This window comes from Raphanus sativus, unplaced genomic scaffold (genome assembly GCF_000801105.2).
Source record: "Raphanus sativus cultivar WK10039 unplaced genomic scaffold, ASM80110v3 Scaffold0450, whole genome shotgun sequence".
NCBI lineage: Eukaryota > Viridiplantae > Streptophyta > Magnoliopsida > Brassicales > Brassicaceae > Raphanus > Raphanus sativus.
Genome location: NW_026615768.1, coordinates 1 through 17,214, shown reverse-complemented (window position 1 = coordinate 17,214; position 17,214 = coordinate 1). Strand labels below are relative to the sequence as shown.

The 17,214-nt window shown below is 42.1% G+C and overlaps 2 protein-coding genes and 1 pseudogene across 4 annotated transcripts; 2 read left to right on the top strand and 1 right to left on the bottom strand.

Annotated features, from left to right (window-relative positions):
- Positions 1–118: 118 nt before the first annotated feature.
- On the top strand, positions 119–5,773 carry LOC108820051 (uncharacterized; annotated as a pseudogene).
- Positions 5,774–7,977: 2,204 nt separating this feature from the next.
- On the top strand, positions 7,978–13,048 carry LOC108821952 (SNF2 domain-containing protein CLASSY 1). 3 transcript variants are annotated; one of them, XM_018594952.2, is made up of 6 exons: positions 7,978–8,170; positions 8,647–8,723; positions 8,821–9,065; positions 9,230–10,702; positions 10,791–10,928; positions 10,997–13,048. In XM_018594952.2, the coding sequence occupies exons 2-6, from the start codon at positions 8,675–8,677 to the stop codon at positions 12,929–12,931; spliced, it is 3,840 nt and encodes a 1,279-aa protein (XP_018450454.1). In that variant the 5' UTR covers positions 7,978–8,170; positions 8,647–8,674; the 3' UTR covers positions 12,932–13,048. The 3 variants fall into 3 exon arrangements, with proteins under 3 accessions (XP_018450454.1, XP_056852944.1, XP_018450456.1); XM_056996964.1 differs by having other exon boundaries at positions 7,978–8,233; XM_018594954.2 differs by having other exon boundaries at positions 7,980–8,064.
- A 24-nt stretch (positions 13,049–13,072) lies between these two features.
- On the bottom strand, positions 13,073–17,202 carry LOC130502219 (uncharacterized; the record flags this gene model as incomplete). Its single annotated transcript, XM_056996966.1, has 8 exons — positions 13,073–13,341; positions 13,424–13,521; positions 13,613–14,413; positions 14,492–14,607; positions 14,704–14,771; positions 14,927–15,107; positions 15,351–15,459; positions 15,556–17,202. Coding segments are annotated over 7 exons (3,012 nt in total), but the record flags the coding sequence as incomplete, so codon positions are not given.
- Positions 17,203–17,214: the final 12 nt, after the last annotated feature.

Genomic DNA, 17,214 nt, shown 5'->3' with positions numbered 1-17,214 from the left:
CTGAATGAGTCTAACTTGAGACAGTGGAGTTGAAGGAAGATACAAGTAGAGGGAATGAATCTATAACTTGAATAAAAAAAATCAAAGCCAGTTTGTTACTGAATTAGTCTACACAACATTAAATACACCAACTCTCTCTCTCTCTACCTTTCTCACTCGCTCTTGTATATAAATAGAAGAAGCAGAGGAAGAAACAGAACACCATCAAAAACAGCGATGGGGTGCGATGGTCATGGCAAGCTTAGCGACTCAGAGTTCAGCAAACCCTTACCTTGGATAGGCGTCTACGTAGCTGCAGCTTCACTCATCTGCGGACTCGCCATGTTCACCGATCTCCTCCGCGGCTTCCGCAACCGCAGGTTCTGGTTCCCCTGCAGGTCCTTCTCTCTCAACGCCACCACTCTAACCTTCCTCGCCGTCTGCGTCAAGCTCTCGGTGGATCTCAACACTTGCATGCCTAGTCGCCAGGACCAGCTCTCTAAGCTCAGCAGCAACGTCCTCGTCTGCACCGTGATGGCCAACTCCATGCCTTCTCTGGGTTTCATGCTCACTCGAGACCTCCTCATGAACCTCGTGGCTCTCGGGATTCTCGTCGTCACCGACGTTGTCAACATCTGTATCCAGCTAGGGACAGGTGCCATCTACGTGTTCCCTCAAGAGCACGCTTTGGTCATCGTCCTCACGCTTCTAATGTTTGTCATCTTGAGCTTCTCTGCTATCGCAGTTCCCGCCACAAAGCGTTTCTTGGAGGTCAAGTATAAGAAGAGTTACGAGCTGGCTTTGAAGCAGTGTCCTCTGTATCAGACGGAGAGAAGAGGAGGGTTTTGTGAGCTCAAAGAAGATCTGATGAAGTTCTGGATGATGGCTCACACTTGTAGCCCTCAGTTCGTTATGGCTCGATCTGTCACCTGCACCACCTCTGGTTTCCTCTGTTTCTTGAGTGCACTCACCTTGTCTGAAGCCATTCTCCGCTCCTACTTTCTTCAACCACGCTCTCTCGGGTTCTGTAGTGGAGACTCTGACTACAAATGGTCAACCACTTTGGTTTTATTCTCTCCCAAACGGCTGCAGTGGCCATAGGGACGGTTGCTCCAGCGAGCAGATGGTTCACTGCAGTGAACTTACGGTGTTGTTCATCAGGAGCAAACAAATCATTGAGAGATGAGTTGAGAGTAGAGAGTTATTGGGTGGAGAGTCTCTCGGAGAAGAAAGAACATCCCTTGAACTTTTGGATGCTCCATGGTCGCCGCAGTAGGAAACTTGCACACGACGTAAACCGGTGCATTTTGTAAGCTCAAGAAATTGGAGCTTGATAGGTTGTTGCAGTGGTGAAGTTTTGGTTCGTACACATGTGTTACATATGGAGAATGATGTGTGACACAAGCTTCGGAAGAATAAAAAGGAAACGTCAAGATGTGATGATGTGGAATATTTCCTTATATTTGGTTGACGAAATAAAGATTATTAGATCACAAATTGGAAGATTTGGTGATGCTAAAATATAGGAAAATATTATTTGATATATATCCTGAGTTTTCCTAAAATTAGGGTTAGTGCTTTAGACGTTGTAATTCTCAGAGAGAACCAAAAAAGGGTTTTGGGGTTTCTTAGCTGAGTGAGTCGAGAGACTTGATCAACAGGTGTTGAGTCAAGCAAGTTGGGTTATTAGGAATCGATCCGTGTCAAGCCGTGTGTGGCGTTGTGTAATTCGGATTAAGCAAGTCTGTAAGATTGTGTAAAGGATTTCTAATAAAAGAGATAAGTGTTCTTTGGAATAACTTTGTGCCTTCTGTTTTCGCTGTATCTCGAACTTACAATTGGTATCAGAGCAGGACACCTAAACGAAGGAGAGTTCTTCGAACCAAGGTGAGATCCTGAGAAGAGAATATGGCGATTTTGGCACAAAATATGTTGCTGCTGAATGATGTGAATTATGGGTATTGGAAAGTGAGAATGAGAGCAAACTTACGTGGGGCTGATGAAGATATATGGACAGTTGTTCAAACTGGATGGGAAGAACCATTTGTGATGCAAGAAAATGGTTTGAAGACACCTAAACCGAAGACAAAGTGGACTGCAACAGAGAAAAAGCTTTCAAAATTCAATGCGAGAGCACTAGACACAATCTTCAGTTCTGTAGATGCAAAGCAATTTGAGCTTATTCAGGGATGTGAATCAGCTAAAGAGGCTTGGGATATGCTACAAAATGCTTTCGAGGGTACTGCGAATGTTAGGAGGATAAGATTGGATTTGCTTGCATCACAGTTTGAAGACATAAGGATGGCTGATGAAGAGAAGATAGGAGACTTCAGTGCAAAGCTTAGCTCCATAGCCAATGAAGCACAAGTCTTAGGTAAAAAATATGAAGATGCAAAATTGGTGAAGAAGTTTTTGCGATGTTTGCCTACTAAGTTTGCAGCACATAAAGCAGCCATAACATTGACGATGAACACTGATGAACTGAAGTTCGCTGAGGTAGTTGGAATATTAAAGGCTGAGGAGATGGAATTGGAATCTAAGTGTTCAAAGCCTGCTCAAGACTCTCAAATTACAGTTGATGAAGACATCCATAGAGCTAAGAAGCTTGAAGAATCTATTCACTTGGTGATTCAGAAACTTGAAGAAACCATGAATCTTTTGAATAAGATGTCCAGTGACAGACTGCCTAGAGAAGAAGAAAGACATAAATGGCAGGCAGTGGTGTGTTTTAATTGTCATGGTATTGGGCATGTCAAAACAGATTGTCCATCGTTCAAGAGAAAAGAAATCAAGTATAATGGATGTAATGGTTATGGGCACATAAAATCAGATTGTGTGAACACAAAGAAGATGAAGAGAGGCTGCAGTGATAAAAAGTCAGAAAGAAAAGAAGATGCTCTGAATTTCGTGTCTCTTCATGGAGTTATAGGATCTGAAAAAGACGTCACTGAAGGTGAATTTCGTGCGTCGTGTGTGTCACACACCAATTCTGATGCGTCACACAGTGGTACAGAAAGTGATCTAGATGCAGATCTTGTAGCTGAGTATAAGGTTCTCTTTGGTAAATTTGCAGAACTCAGTCACGAAAACATACAGCTCATCAAAGATAAATCTATCTTAAAAGCTCAAGTTGACACCCTAGAGATGGAACGGACTGATACGAAGGGTGAATCAAAGTGTAGGGTGATAGAGGATTATAATGAAGACAAGCTTCAGTCTCTTAAGAGAGTTATTGCAGAGCAGAATCGAGTTCAACAAGAGTCTGAAATAAAGTTTCATCAGATGAAACAACTACTGAATCAAGAACTTGAGAAGAGCCAGCTTCTGGAAAGACAACTTACTGAGAACTACAAGAAAGTAAGGATGTTGAACACTGGATCAGCAACTCTGGATCATATTTTATCAGTTGGACAATCTCCAAAGGTGAACTGGGGTTTAGGATACAAAGGTGCTACTCTAAAAGACCAAGCTAGTCCAGGTGATGTTCTCAAGTTTGTTAAAGGTACTACATCTCACCCTGAAAATAACTTGAAAGTTGAGAGAAGACATACATTTGCAATTGTGAAAGAGGAACTTAAGGCTCAGGAAAAAGTTCACCCTTCAAAACCTGCAATAACTAGGAGGAATGGTTGTTTTTTTTGTGGAAATCATGGTCATAAGGTTGCTTTCTGTTATTCCCGGAGAACCCAGATTGAAAGAGCTTGGAGGATGAATCTTTGCTATGTGGAACCTAGAAGATATGGACATGTATGGATAGCTAAGAAAGATTTGTATCCTAAGTTTACGAAAGGTGTGTTACACGAGAATATCAATGTGTCATACACTTGAATGGAAGATCAATATACTGAGCTTGAAGAGCCAATTCGATGGCTTAGAAGGTGTTGAGAGTTTGGTGGTCCCACAAGTATCATGAAGTTTTTCACAGATTTTTCACTCAAGCAGGGGGAGATGATACTTGGTTAAGAGGGAGTTTATCGTTTCTACAGTGGTTAGAGTTTAGTGAGCTTGAGTTGTAAAACTCAGTGAAAAAGGGGGAGAATGTAAGCTCAAGAAATTGGAGCTTGATAGGTTGTTGCAGTGGTGAAGTTTTGGTTCGTACACATGTGTTACATATGGAGAATGATGTGTGACACAAGCTTCGGAAGAATAAAAAGGAAACGTCAAGATGTGATGATGTGGAATATTTCCTTATATTTGGTTGACGAAATAAAGATTATTAGATCACAAATTGGAAGATTTGGTGATGCTAAAATATAGGAAAATATTACTTGATATATATCCTGAGTTTTCCTAAAATTAGGGTTAGTGCTTTAGATGTTGTAATTCTCAGAGAGAACCAAAAAAAGGGTTTTGGGGTTTCTTAGCTGAGTGAGTCGAGAGACTTGATCAATAGGTGTTGAGTCAAGCAAGTTGGGTTATTAGGAATCGATCCGTGTCAAGCCGTGTGTGGCGTTGTGTAATTCGGATTAAGCAAGTCTGTAAGATTGTGTAAAGGATTTCTAATAAAAGAGATAAGTGTTCTTTGGAATAACTTTGTGCCTTCTGTTTTCGCTATATCTCGAACTTACACATTCTTGATCTCTCCATTGCAGTACAGTACGGTATAGTGTTTGCTAGCAAGTTCCTCCGGTTCATCTCGGTTTACTGTGTGAGTAGGTTCAAAACAAACCCTGACTCGTCCTCTAGATCAAATCCAACCAGAGAATACGTTCTGCATCTCGAAGGAGAAGAGGAGCTGGTTGATTACATGGCGAGGAGCAACCGCGAGGCCACAAACCACTTGATACAAAAGGGTCGGAAGAAACAGCCGCAAAACTTGATAGAGCTCTTGGAGGCAACAGATCCCGTCTCAAAAGGATTCGAAGGGATATTAGAGTTTGACTGCGACGAGGTGGCTTCTCTGACGGCCTCTGGAGAGCCACCTAATTGCTGGGCTCTTCCTTTGGTAACACTGACGAGTGTAGCTTCTGCACTTCCAAACATCAACCCTTTCTTGGTGAAGAAGTTAGTGAAGGCTGTAAACGAGGCGTTGGTCTATGTCAAGAAGTTTGAAGACGTCTTAGACACTGAAGGAGAGTTAGCCAACAGCAGGAAAGCTGCTGAAGTAGTTTGGTTATGTGTTGATCTCTACCATAACTGGCTCAACGTGGATCTACAGAAACTATCTAAGCAGCAACAGAGGGCAAGACCACAAGAAGTTTTTAAAGAGCTTGCGGATATAGCAAAGAAAGAGTTCGACGAATCGTGGGAGAAGAACATGATGCTGAAGCCCTCGCGCTGGCCCATCAAGACTCTGGCAGCAAACTCTATGTACAGAATCAGCCATACTCTTTTGAAGAAATACGAAGCAAGAAACATTGGAACAGAGGATGATACTCTGTTCAGAGAGGTGGAGAGGATGGTATCGGACATAGTAGCAGGTTGCTTCTGCAACACGGCAAGGGTGGTGGGAATGCAGTGTTTGGTTACGGCGGTGGAAGTGAGGGAAGCGTCGGTGAGAGAAGCGGCAATGCATCTGGGGAGAACAGAGAAGATACTTGAGATCGTGGACAGGAGATGCATCCCTGCTCTGTCTCATCTAAAAGTGGCCAAGATCGATGGATGGAGAGAGTTTTATAAGACCAATAAATGCATCTCTTCCACTACTCATCCTTCGACTCAGTGTACAACTCGTCAACTCATTCTCACCATAGAGTAACTTAACTTTACTTTAGTGTCAAGTTAATAATGACTGTTTTGTATACTTGAACTTGGCAGTAATAAAGCTTTTCTTTGTCGGTTTATGGAACATGTGAAATCATCAACTTGCAATAGCACACTGCACACGTTAACCCTTAGGTATTACATTCCCAAATGCAAAAGGAAGGTGATTTCATGTGACTTCTATATATGTTTTCATTCCGGTCATTGCGATATGTGTCTCAAGTTAGAATCTTCATAGGGGTTTTGTGTTCAATCCTCTTTCTTTCTACTGCCAAATGAGGGATCTTAAAATCTACTCAAAAAAGTAAGGTTAAAGTTTATACTAACGTATCAAAGAAGTAATCTGCAAAAGGATTGCATATTGATGATTTCAGGCTCTTCTCCTTCTTCTTCTTCTTTGCTCTCCTTTTATAAGTGTTAGGAACAGGGTCGTAGTCTCCGGCGGGTATCATGCACCTTCAAAACTGTATTTACTGTGTCAGGTCAGCATTGATTTTTAGAGTTTGAGATGGGCCAATTGTTTTCTTATCAGGCCCTCAGACAATTGGACCAAACTCTTCGGCCGGGTTTGGAGAAGAGCTAGTTGGCGAAGTTTTTTTCCGATAAGGATAACATTTATGTTAACCGGTATTTTACTTATTACATGATATTATTTATGTTTTAGTGGATTTTCAATTTTATATGACCACTTTGTGATACATATTTTAGATGTTATGGTCATATTAATGCTGATTAACAAAGTTGATTAAATATTACAAATAGGTGTCATTATCTGATATAAAGCTGGTTACATAGTTTGTTAGCTTATTTTTTTTATTACATGACTAATTAGTTGATACATAATTTGCTGTCTAATATTAATACCAAAAAATATTTTTACTAATGATCCTGGTATCCGAATGTCTTCGAAACAGATCCGACTAGCACTTAAGTCAGGGTGTCCGCCAAAGGATGTTTACTTGAACTCGTTAAACCGGTGACCACGGCAGAGACAACAGTCAATTTTCAAGAGCAAAATCTAAAGTACTTCTTCGACTAAGATTTATCGAAAAACCGGAATACGAGTCGAAAAGTGAAAGAACCGGAAGATGAACATTTACCACACTGTATTAGAGACGGTCATAACCGCTCCAACACCGCGACATAAAAAACACAACGAACCACCATGAAGACAACATCACACTCCATTACCCTACACTAAGCTCGCCCTCGAGTTGAGAGAACCTCCAAGACATCCATGACAGAAGTAAACGATGGCGGCTCACCAAAACGCCGAGAATGAGACCACCAACCGCAACCGCTGCCTCTCTAAGCCGACCGGAAACCAAAGCCACCATAATAGAGCAAAGTGGCTCCACCTCCTTTACGTGTTGAGGCCTCTTCATATGGTAAAAGAACCGTTGGTACAACCCAAAAAACCGACTTCTTCAACAGCTAAGCCAGACCATTACTGCGTCGAGACTCCACCACCATCTGAACCCACGTCGGACCTTGATCTCCTCGCGAGCAGAGACAAATTCGAGCTGTCCTCCAGAGCAGAACCAATAACAAGACGGAGATAGTGATTTGGGATTGAAGAAGGAAAGGAAAGACGAGACCGAAAGGAGAGAGAGTGGCTCCGGTGCCGTAACGCGTGCTCACGCGCCGCTCGAACCCCATACCCGAACATTATTTGCTTTTAGATTTAGAAAAAACGGAGGAGAAAAAAAGGTAAGTCTCATTCTTTGGATGAAGATTATATAGAAATTAAGAAATAAAATAATGAGAAAATGAGTGTATGAATAACATTAAAAGTTTTTTTTTTAACATTAAAAGTTCAACCAACAAATATTACAAGTTATATGAAGTTTTAAATGCATGAAGGTATTTACTTAATATTGGCTCTCTTGATGTGGATATACAACCAATTATCTCTAGTTTAAAGTTAAAGAAAAAACATATACTAAAACTCATATTCATTTGGTTAGGGATAATCAAACTAGAACTGTTGACATCCACCACTATCCACCACTTCAAAGTGACAGTCTTACCGCTGAGTAACATGTGAGAATGATGAAATTTTTGACAGAAACGGTGGCAGCTGATCCCCTATATTTACCAAGCAAAAAAAGAAGAGAAAATCTACCTACGAGGAAATCTTTTGATTTAGAAAGAAAATCTAAAATACGCAGTCAAAGGAGTTTATTTCCTAAAAGAAAGCAGGTTATGTGAAATGACAATTGTACCACTGGTCCTTACATAAAACACTACTCTTCAGTCACTTTCAATCTCACCTTTTTTATCTCTCATCACTTTATATCGATTCTGCGCAAATTCATGCAAAAAGAGAGAGAAAAAGTTACACACTGCCCGAGATTCTCAGTGAGCGAGTGTGTGTGTGTGGTATTGTATTCTTCGCCGTCCTTTTCGATTTTTGATCATTTTTCTATAATCTAATTTCCCCTTCTGGTCAATCCCACATAGGAACTCATTTCACTTCACTCACAAGGTGGTGATTGGTTGATTCTGTGTGCTCTGATCGTTCTTCTCTTTACACCACATATAATGATGAGTTTGTGTTTTTTTCTCAATCTGTAGTTTTGTCTGTTCCGTACATGATCATCGTTTGTTTGTCTCTTTCCAGAACCGTAACAAAAGTTGGTTTATGTCCACACAAACAATATGATCATGTTTCAAATATAAAGATCATATGTTCTGTTTCTTTTTGACTCTCTCTGTTCCTCAAAGATCTTTGAGTTTGTCTGTACTTCAATATAAAGTTTAAATCTTAGCAAAAAAAAAACACATAAAGTTTAAAGCTTTTGTCATGCCTCTTTATCTACAAAAAGTTTTAGATAAATAATCATGAATCATAATAAAGCTATATACATATATATATATGTAGATTCTCTGATTGTTTCTGGTAAACTTTATATGTGAGAGTTTCATATTTTGACTGTTCTATATATATCTGTTTCACTGCAGGAGGAGATCGTTTGTGTGTCATCAAAAAATGAAGAGAAAGCGTTACTATCAGTTGAACCATACCTTTGATCCATGTCGTAAGTCCTTTAGAAGAAGATGCTATGTCTCCATCTGTTACCTATAAATAATATTCTGCATTTAGAGGTGATGATCATCTAATCTGCTTGTGTGCAGCTTTCGAGGTGTTCAGTTCAGGGACTTGGAAGGCCGTGGAGTACTTAAGAGTCGAGAGGGGATCGATGACCATGCGACTTTTGGAGAAGGGGCATGTATTGGATGATGTAAAACCTTTTCAATGGCTTCGTCTTAGATCAAGAAAGGCCACTACTATCGACTGCACCACTTTTCTACGGCACGGTGTTGATGTTTGTGTTCTCTATCAGAAAGATGAAGCGACTCCAGAGGATGACCAGGACCCGGTATGTATCCTTGGCAGGCCCTGAGGGGCTTAGGCGATTTAGAAAATGTTTTAATAATATTTTTTTTTTTACAAACTTGGAAATCTATATTACAATTTTTCTCAAAACAATATGAGCATTTTGGTTTCTTGTTGTGAGATTCTGTGTGTGTGTGTGTGGTGTAGGTTTGGGTTGATGCAAAGATTGTATCAATAGAGAGGAAGCCTCATGAACCTGAGTGCTTGTGTGAGTTCTACGTCAGCATCTATATAGACCAAGGCTGCATCAGTTCGGAGAAGCACAGGATGAATAGAGCTTCTGTGCTCATGGGACTGGACCAAATCTCCATTCTACAAAAGTTTCCCAAGGAACAAAGCGTGGACCGGTTCTACAGATGGAGATACTCCGAGGACAGTGCTTCGCTGGTGAAAACAAGGCTTACACTCGGCAAGTTCATGTCTGATCTCTCTTGGCTTCTTGTTACATCAGTCTTGAAAAGCACAGTGTTCCATATCAAAACAATCCAAAACAAGATGGTGTATCTGATTGTGAATGATGAAGAGGAGTCTAGTAGTAGTTCTTGTTTGAGTGCAATGAATATAACGGTGGAAGATGGAGTTTACATGTCAAAGGTGGTTACATTCAATCCAGATGAGAGAAATGGTACTCCTGCTCTAGATTATGTTCATGTAGAGGTGGAGGAGGAAAGTGAAGAGGAGGAGGAGGAGGAGGTGATGGAGCTGCGTCGATCCAAGAGAAGAAACATGAGGCCTGAAAGATATGGTTTCTCTGGGGTTCTGCCAGATTCAAAGGATGGATGGGTAAGGCTGATGCCATATAAGTACAGCACATGGACTGATGACGACGACGAAGATGATGATGAAGAAGAAGATAGTAATGATGATGATAGAGATACAGATGATGATTTGTACTTACCCTTATCACACTTCTTTGGGGAAAATAGCAGCGCAAAGGGGTTTAGTAAGGGTAAGGAAAGTGAGATTGTTTTGGTAGACAAAGCAGCGAGGAAGAGGAAGATGAAGATGAAGATGAAGATGAAGAAAAGAGATGGAACTGGTGGAAGCCGCGAGCTCTCAGTTATTCCCTTTACTCCTGTCTTTGACCCTATACCATTGGAAGAGTTTGGTTTCAATGCAAACAGTTTGTGGAGTGGTAATTTGATGGATGAGATGGATAGGTATCGTAGTAAAGCTACGTCAAAATATGGGAAGAAGAAGATGTTGTCTGAAATGGATGAGATGGAATCTGACTTGGGTTGGGTTGACAACATGAGCAAGTCCTCGGTCCAAAAGAAAACAGGATCACGCTCCCGGATAAGGTCTGGTTATGGGAAAACCGGACATTCTGATGAACCGCAGATATTTAAGAAGAGAACATTGAGCGCAGGTGCTTATAACAAGCTGATAGAGTCATACATGAGTAATATTGACTCCACGATTGCAGCCAAGAAGGAAACAAACAGTGTTGTTGAGCAATGGGAAGCGTTAAAGAACCCTACAAGCACTGCAATGGAAGGTGAAGACGGGTCGAGTGAGGATGAGGATGATGATAGTGAGGGAGAGACGTCGGAGAATGAGATGTTATGGAGGGAGATGGAACTATGTATGGCTTCTTCTTACATTCTTGATGACAATGAGGTAATGTTATTTTTTGGAAATATTTTTAATTACTTGCCTAACAAACTTTCCTTTTTCAAAAATCATTGATCTTTAATAATAATTTCAGTTGAGAGTGGATAACGAGGCGTTCCAGAAAGCAACAAGTGGTTGTGAACATGATTATGAACTGAATGAAGAAATAGGAATGTGTTGCAGATTATGTGGTCATGTAGGATCGGAGATAAGAGATGTTTCTGCACCTTTTGTAAGTGTAGTGAAACTCTAGCAGATAGTAATGTTCAACTTCTAATTAATGTACATTTTATCGGACAGGCGAGACAAAAGAAATGGACCACAGAGGCTAAGCACATCAACGAAGAAGACATTATTGACACTAAGGTGAAACAAGATGGAGATGAGAGCCGCAGTTTCACTATGCCTGTGGCTTCCTTAGAAGAGGTTCCCTCGCCTGATGAAAGTGAGAACGTTTGGTCACTAATACCACAGCTCAAGAGAAAACTTCACATGCACCAGAGAAAAGCCTTTGAGTTTCTCTGGAGGAACCTAGCCGGGTCAGTGATTCCCTCCATGATGGATCCGAGTTCAGATAAGATAGGTGGCTGCGTGGTTTCTCACACCCCTGGAGCAGGCAAGACGTTTCTCATCATTGCTTTTCTTGCAAGCTACTTGAAGATATTCCCTGGGAAGAGGCCTTTGGTTCTTGCTCCCAAAACAACCTTGTACACATGGTACAAGGAGTTCATCAAATGGGAGATTCCAGTTCCCGTTCACTTGATCCATGGCCGTAGAACCTACTGTGTAGCCAAAGAGGACAAGATTCAGTTCAAGGGGATTCCGAAACCGAGCCAAGATGTTAGTCATGTTATCGACTGTTTAGACAAGATTCAGAAGTGGCATGCGCAGCCTAGTGTTCTTGTAATGGGTTACACTTCGTTTCTAACACTGATGAGAGAAGATTCCAAGTTTGCTCACAGAAAGTATATGGCTAAAGTACTTAGAGAGTCTCCAGGGCTTCTGGTTCTAGACGAGGGACACAACCCTAGGAGTACCAAGTCGAGATTGCGAAAGGCTTTGATGAAAGTTGACACTGACTTGAGGGTTCTGCTGTCTGGTACACTGTTTCAGAACAACTTCTGTGAGTACTTCAACACTTTGTGCTTGGCTAGACCCAAGTTTATCCATGAGGTTCTAATGGAGTTGGACGAGAAGTTCAATACCAACCAAACTGTGCAAAAGGCGCCTCACTTGATCGAAAACAGAGCGAGGAAGTTCTTCCTTGACATCATAGCCAAGAAGATTGACACAAAAGTTGGAGACGAGCGCTTGCAAGGACTTAACATGTTGAGGAACATGACCAGCGGTTTCATCGATAACTATGAAGGAAGTGGAAGCGGAAGTGGTGATGTTCTTCCTGGTTTGCAGATCTACACGTTGTTGATGAACTCCACTGATTTACAGCACAAGACTCTTAACAAACTTCAGACGATAATGTCCACTTACCCTGGTTATCCCCTCGAGTTGGAGCTTCTCATAACCTTAGCAGCTATCCATCCTTGGCTGGTTAAAACCTCTACATGTTGTGCTAAGTTCTTCAACCCTGAGGAGCTTTTTGAGATTGAGAAGCTCAAGCATGACGCCAAGAAAGGATCCAAAGTCATGTTTGTGCTGAACCTCGTGTTTAGGGTGGTTAAGAGGGAGAAGATTCTCATCTTCTGCCACAACATTGCGCCCATCCGCCTGTTTCTTGAGCTGTTTGAGAATGTGTTCAGGTGGAAGAGAGGGAGAGAGATCCTTACCTTAACAGGGGATCTTGAGCTGTTTGACAGAGGCAGAGTGATAGACAAATTCGAAGAACACGGAGGTCCTTCTCGTGTTCTGCTGGCTTCCATCACAGCTTGTGCAGAAGGGATCAGTCTAACTGCTGCTTCAAGGGTGATCATGCTTGACTCGGAGTGGAATCCTTCCAAGACAAAGCAAGCAATAGCACGCGCGTTCAGACCAGGACAGCAGAAAGTGGTGTACGTCTACCAGCTCTTGTCCAGAGGAACACTTGAGGAAGACAAATACAGGAGGACGACGTGGAAAGAGTGGGTCTCAAGTATGATTTTCAGCGAAGAATTTGTAGAGGACCCGTCACAGTGGCAAGCTGAAAAGATTGAAGATGATGTTCTCAGAGAGATCGTAGAGGAAGACAAAGTCAAATCCTTCCATATGATCATGAAGAACGAGAAAGCTTCAACTGGTTGATGATGATGGATGGATGATTCATTCTTGTAATAGCTTCCTTGAAACTAATCAAATATCACAACTGTGTAATAAATTCAGCTGTACGGATCATAATCTTAAATAAATGTATTTTCATCATACTATACTTATGAGAGGAGGAAGGGAAGATGATGATGATACTTGGCAATAATAAAAATGTTGTTTAGTAACAACGATGTCACGAATATACTTCTTCATCTCATCTCTCTGAGACGCATCGAGTGAGAGAGAGAGAACATCCGACTAAATAAACATCAAAACACACCTACAATAACATATAATCTCTCCCCCCCAACCAACAACGGAGCTTCAACCAAACACCAATAACATATATTCTTCTTCTTAGGTTTTTATGTGCACTTAGCTTATGCTCCTTCCATCACCTAATTTGCCTGCCGAAAACAAAATAAATAGTCTTAGTTCAATATGGTTGCCTCCAAGTCATTTTACTACTGTGACACTATATATCATCACCTCTACGGTTACTTTTTGCTTCGACTTTGGTGACTTCTGCCCTGTGACATGGAAGGAATCTTCGAGGTCATCATCGATGATTGCAGACCTTCAAGCAGCTGGAGAGCAACGCACATAAATTCAAAAGTGAATCAGGATTATATTAAGCGATTGCTTTAAAGAAATTAATGTAATATCATGTATACTTACTCTAGAAGTTGGCTGAATCCTGCGGACAGATCTACGTGGTTCCATTCCATCCGATGCATTTGAAGAATTATCAGCCAACGCCTTTTCCTCTTCAATCTTGGCTAACCTCCCTGCAGTAGGGGCCACTTTCCCTTTACCAGTAGTGCTCGAGGAACTATTTTGCCCTTCCCCTGTTCCCTTGGATGTAACACTAGAAACTGTTCCAGATGCGGTACTTTTGTTCTCTCCACTCTGACCAACGGCATCATCAGATTCCACACTTGAGGCTGGTGTATTACGAGAGTCCTTGCGGGGAACTATCCTAGATGCAGCAACCGGTTTCTCTTTGGTCTTGGGCGCAGGTTTGAAACTCTTGGGCTTCGATGTTGTTGTCTGTCTCTCTCTGGAAACGGTTTTAGAAGGCAATCTCCAGCTCCCTGGTCCTGGATTTTGGGGCACAATTGGTTTCACAGGCTTAGCTGGTTCCTTCTGTTTCCGAGTTTGATTGCTCGCCTCTGAGACGTAGTGTTTGCTCACGTCCATGAACTTCCTTGTCTTTCCAGGTTTAGGGACACCATAAATCACTTTTGCTCCCTGCGTTTGTAAACCTGTCCTCTTCATTCGGGGTGGACCAGGATTGCCCGCTTCTCTGGTACTCGTCCCGATGTTAAATGTAGTCTCTGAAACACCGAGGTCAAGAACACCAGTTTGAGGCATTTTACCTAAATCCGGATCATCAGCAGTTTCCATTTTCGTGTCTTTTCCTTCAGACACAGGAGCTGGAGGTCCTAGTCTAGGACGCTTCTCCTTTGGGGTATCACCCTGCAAATCAAATTTTAGGAGTCTTAATAGCAAAGCATCCAAACCGAAGCTTCTAGCTCCACAGAAAGGTCATAGTACCTCATGTGACGAGCTGATGTTTTCCCTTGAAGTAGAATATTCAATCCACTTTCCATCTTTCCATAGAAGAGAAGGACGAAGATTCCAAGCTTTGATAGTCAAAGTCTCTCCTTGTGCTGCCAAAAAGAAAAAAGAAAGTTCTGAGCACACTGATACAGACAAGCAGGTTAGAGCATAAAAATGAGATATCTTCATCACACGTCTTTACGAACCTGGAAAATGCACAGTCACTGTATTTTCATCTTTCTTGTTCTTCTCCGTGATAACACCCTCCAACCAACTAAAGGAGAACAAAACATATATACAGCTTCCAAAGTTAGTGGAATGAATAGGATTTCACAAAACAGAAAATTGAAAATGATGCAGATTTTGTGTCGTGGGCTCATTGCTGTTAGGGCACGCATTAAAACCGCAGGCAAAAGAGATGCCAGTTACCTGTCATGAACCCACGAGTCTACCCTGTCCCCAATTTTCCAAACAGGATCCCCAATGGCAGCTCTACGTCTCTTCCTGGTTCCTTCATATGGCAGGGCAGTAATAGAACGAGCAGTTCTTATTTTTGGGGCCTCATCACCTTCACCTTTGAGGGCTACCCACTCCTTCAGCTTATCTGTTCCTGATAAGAGATAAAATAATCGGATCAACTAATCAACTAATTGAGTACTGCACATGCATAAATTATAATAATGGAAAGTGGGAAACTATATATGGTTACATATCTATCATACACTTGAGCAAAATATGTAAAGTAAAATGAGAGAGAACGATTAAATGGGTCACTGACTTGTCAAGCAATTGAACTACCAAATACAGATCACTGCAAGGACAACATAAAGAAAATTATGGCAAACTAATAAACCTTGTTCTACAGAAAGGTCATTGAACAGCACATAAGCTTTCCCATCCTCTAAGCCCAATACATTGGCAGAGTACCATGCAGTTCTTAATTCAGGTCCTTCCTTGAAAACCTACACAGGGAAGTTTTATCTCCATTACAAAAAGAAACACAACCAGCAGCGAGCAGTTTGCTATAGAAAGTGTATATATGCAACCATAGCACAAACCTCTACTTGAGAACCTTCCTTGATGCACTCGTCGTTTGTTTTTTTCATAATCTGCTCACTTTCAGTCTGGGTGTCAATCGAAGATTTTGACCCAACTGCTGGCTCGAAAGCTACAGCCGTGTGTTTAGCCAAGTCTGCACTTATATGACCTTTCCGTCCATTTGTTTTCTTTCCAGTGGTAGAAACTAGACCTTGACCACCAGCTGTTCTCCGAGAGCCATCCAACTCAGTATGCGTAGTGCTGGGACTAGCAAAAGCTCTATCACTAGTAGTCACAGTTTCTTTTTCTAATACACCCACTTTACAGGGCTGAACTTCCACGGATTCTCGAGCCTGCCTCCAGTAACCACTTGGACCCACCTCCACCAGCTTATTGAGCGACGGAGGATGACCCATTGAAACAAGTATTCCAGCTTGTGAAACCGCCTCTGATGCCAGTTCTGCTGCCTTAATAATGGAATCCATATTTTCAGCTTGTTTCGTGGCCGCTGTGGCAGCCTCAACCCTCTTCTTAGCTGCCTCTCTAGCAGCACTAAGGAACGAACTGGAGCTCACCACTGCACCTTCACCCTTCAAGATAGAAGCAGGGGTACCCTGGCCTTGAGTTATTACATCATTTGACTTGGGGAGTTCATTACCCTGATAAGAAACACTTGGAAGGTCTGCTTCTTCAGCCATTAATTTTGCCTGAAATGCCGCACCAGCTGCGACATTGGCGGCAGCAGCTGCAGCCTTTGCCACTGCAGCGGCAGCAGCTATGGCAACAGCAGCGGAAGCTAATATGCCTTGAGTTTCTGGCTGGAGGCCAGTATGCCTTTGTTGCTCTATCTGCTTCCATATGTATTCGCTTTGACTAACAGCTGCAGTAGCAAGAGCAGAAGCATCCTCTGCATGCATCTTAGCCTCATTAAGTTTATCAATGGTATCTACCGGCAAAACAGATATCTGCTTAACTTCAGATGCAAGGTTACCACCAAAAATTGGGGACTGCAGAGACGATTTCATTTTCTTCCCGGGGAATGTTGATACCAGGTTCATAGGGACTGCAGAGATGGAACCAACACTGGGTAGGGTGCCTGCGTTAGAAGCCAAACTACCCGGAGCAGCTGTAACAGGTACAGGTGTAGATATAGGACCAAGAGGTGAGACAACCACTTCTGTCTGCTGCAGCGAATATACAATGCTTGGATCAGAGTCCACAGAGACTGGCATTTTTTTCCGTTTCCTTGATTTCGTCCCAGTGGAATGTTGACCAGGTGGTAAAACTGTACTGGCTGGCTCAAGTGTTTGTGTCCCTTTGAAAACATTGCCAGAAGTTCCAGTCAGAACATGCTTACCGCCAGAGTAAGGTAAGGACGGTTCTTTTGTGGGTGTCAATTTTACAGTTTCGGTGATTGGGAAACCGGGGAAACGCGAACCAACATCGAACCCACTGGTCTGAGGAGAAGTAAGCCAAGGGTTGGGGTATGGGAGAGGCGACATCCAAGCGGTATTATGTCCAATATTCGCAATTGGTGCCGCTTGGTGAGCATGGGATGAAGAAGGCAGTAGCGCAGCAGCTGAACCTCTATGAATGCTTCTTGATTGTAACGTTTCCAAGGGAGTTGACAAACTCCATAAAGGTGATGAGAGTGGAATTATGGGTTTTGTCGCTGAACT

Bases quoted from the DNA above. Each gene is read 5' to 3' on its own strand.
- LOC108821952 (XM_018594952.2), top strand. From the start codon at position 8,675: ATGAAGAGAAAGCGTTACTATCAGTTGAACCATACCTTTGATCCATGT. The intron at 8,724-8,820 runs GTAAGTCCTTTA...GCTTGTGTGCAG, and splicing joins CCATACCTTTGATCCATGTC to CTTTCGAGGTGTTCAGTTCA. The intron at 10,929-10,996 runs GTAAGTGTAGTG...TTTATCGGACAG, and splicing joins GAGATGTTTCTGCACCTTTT to GCGAGACAAAAGAAATGGAC.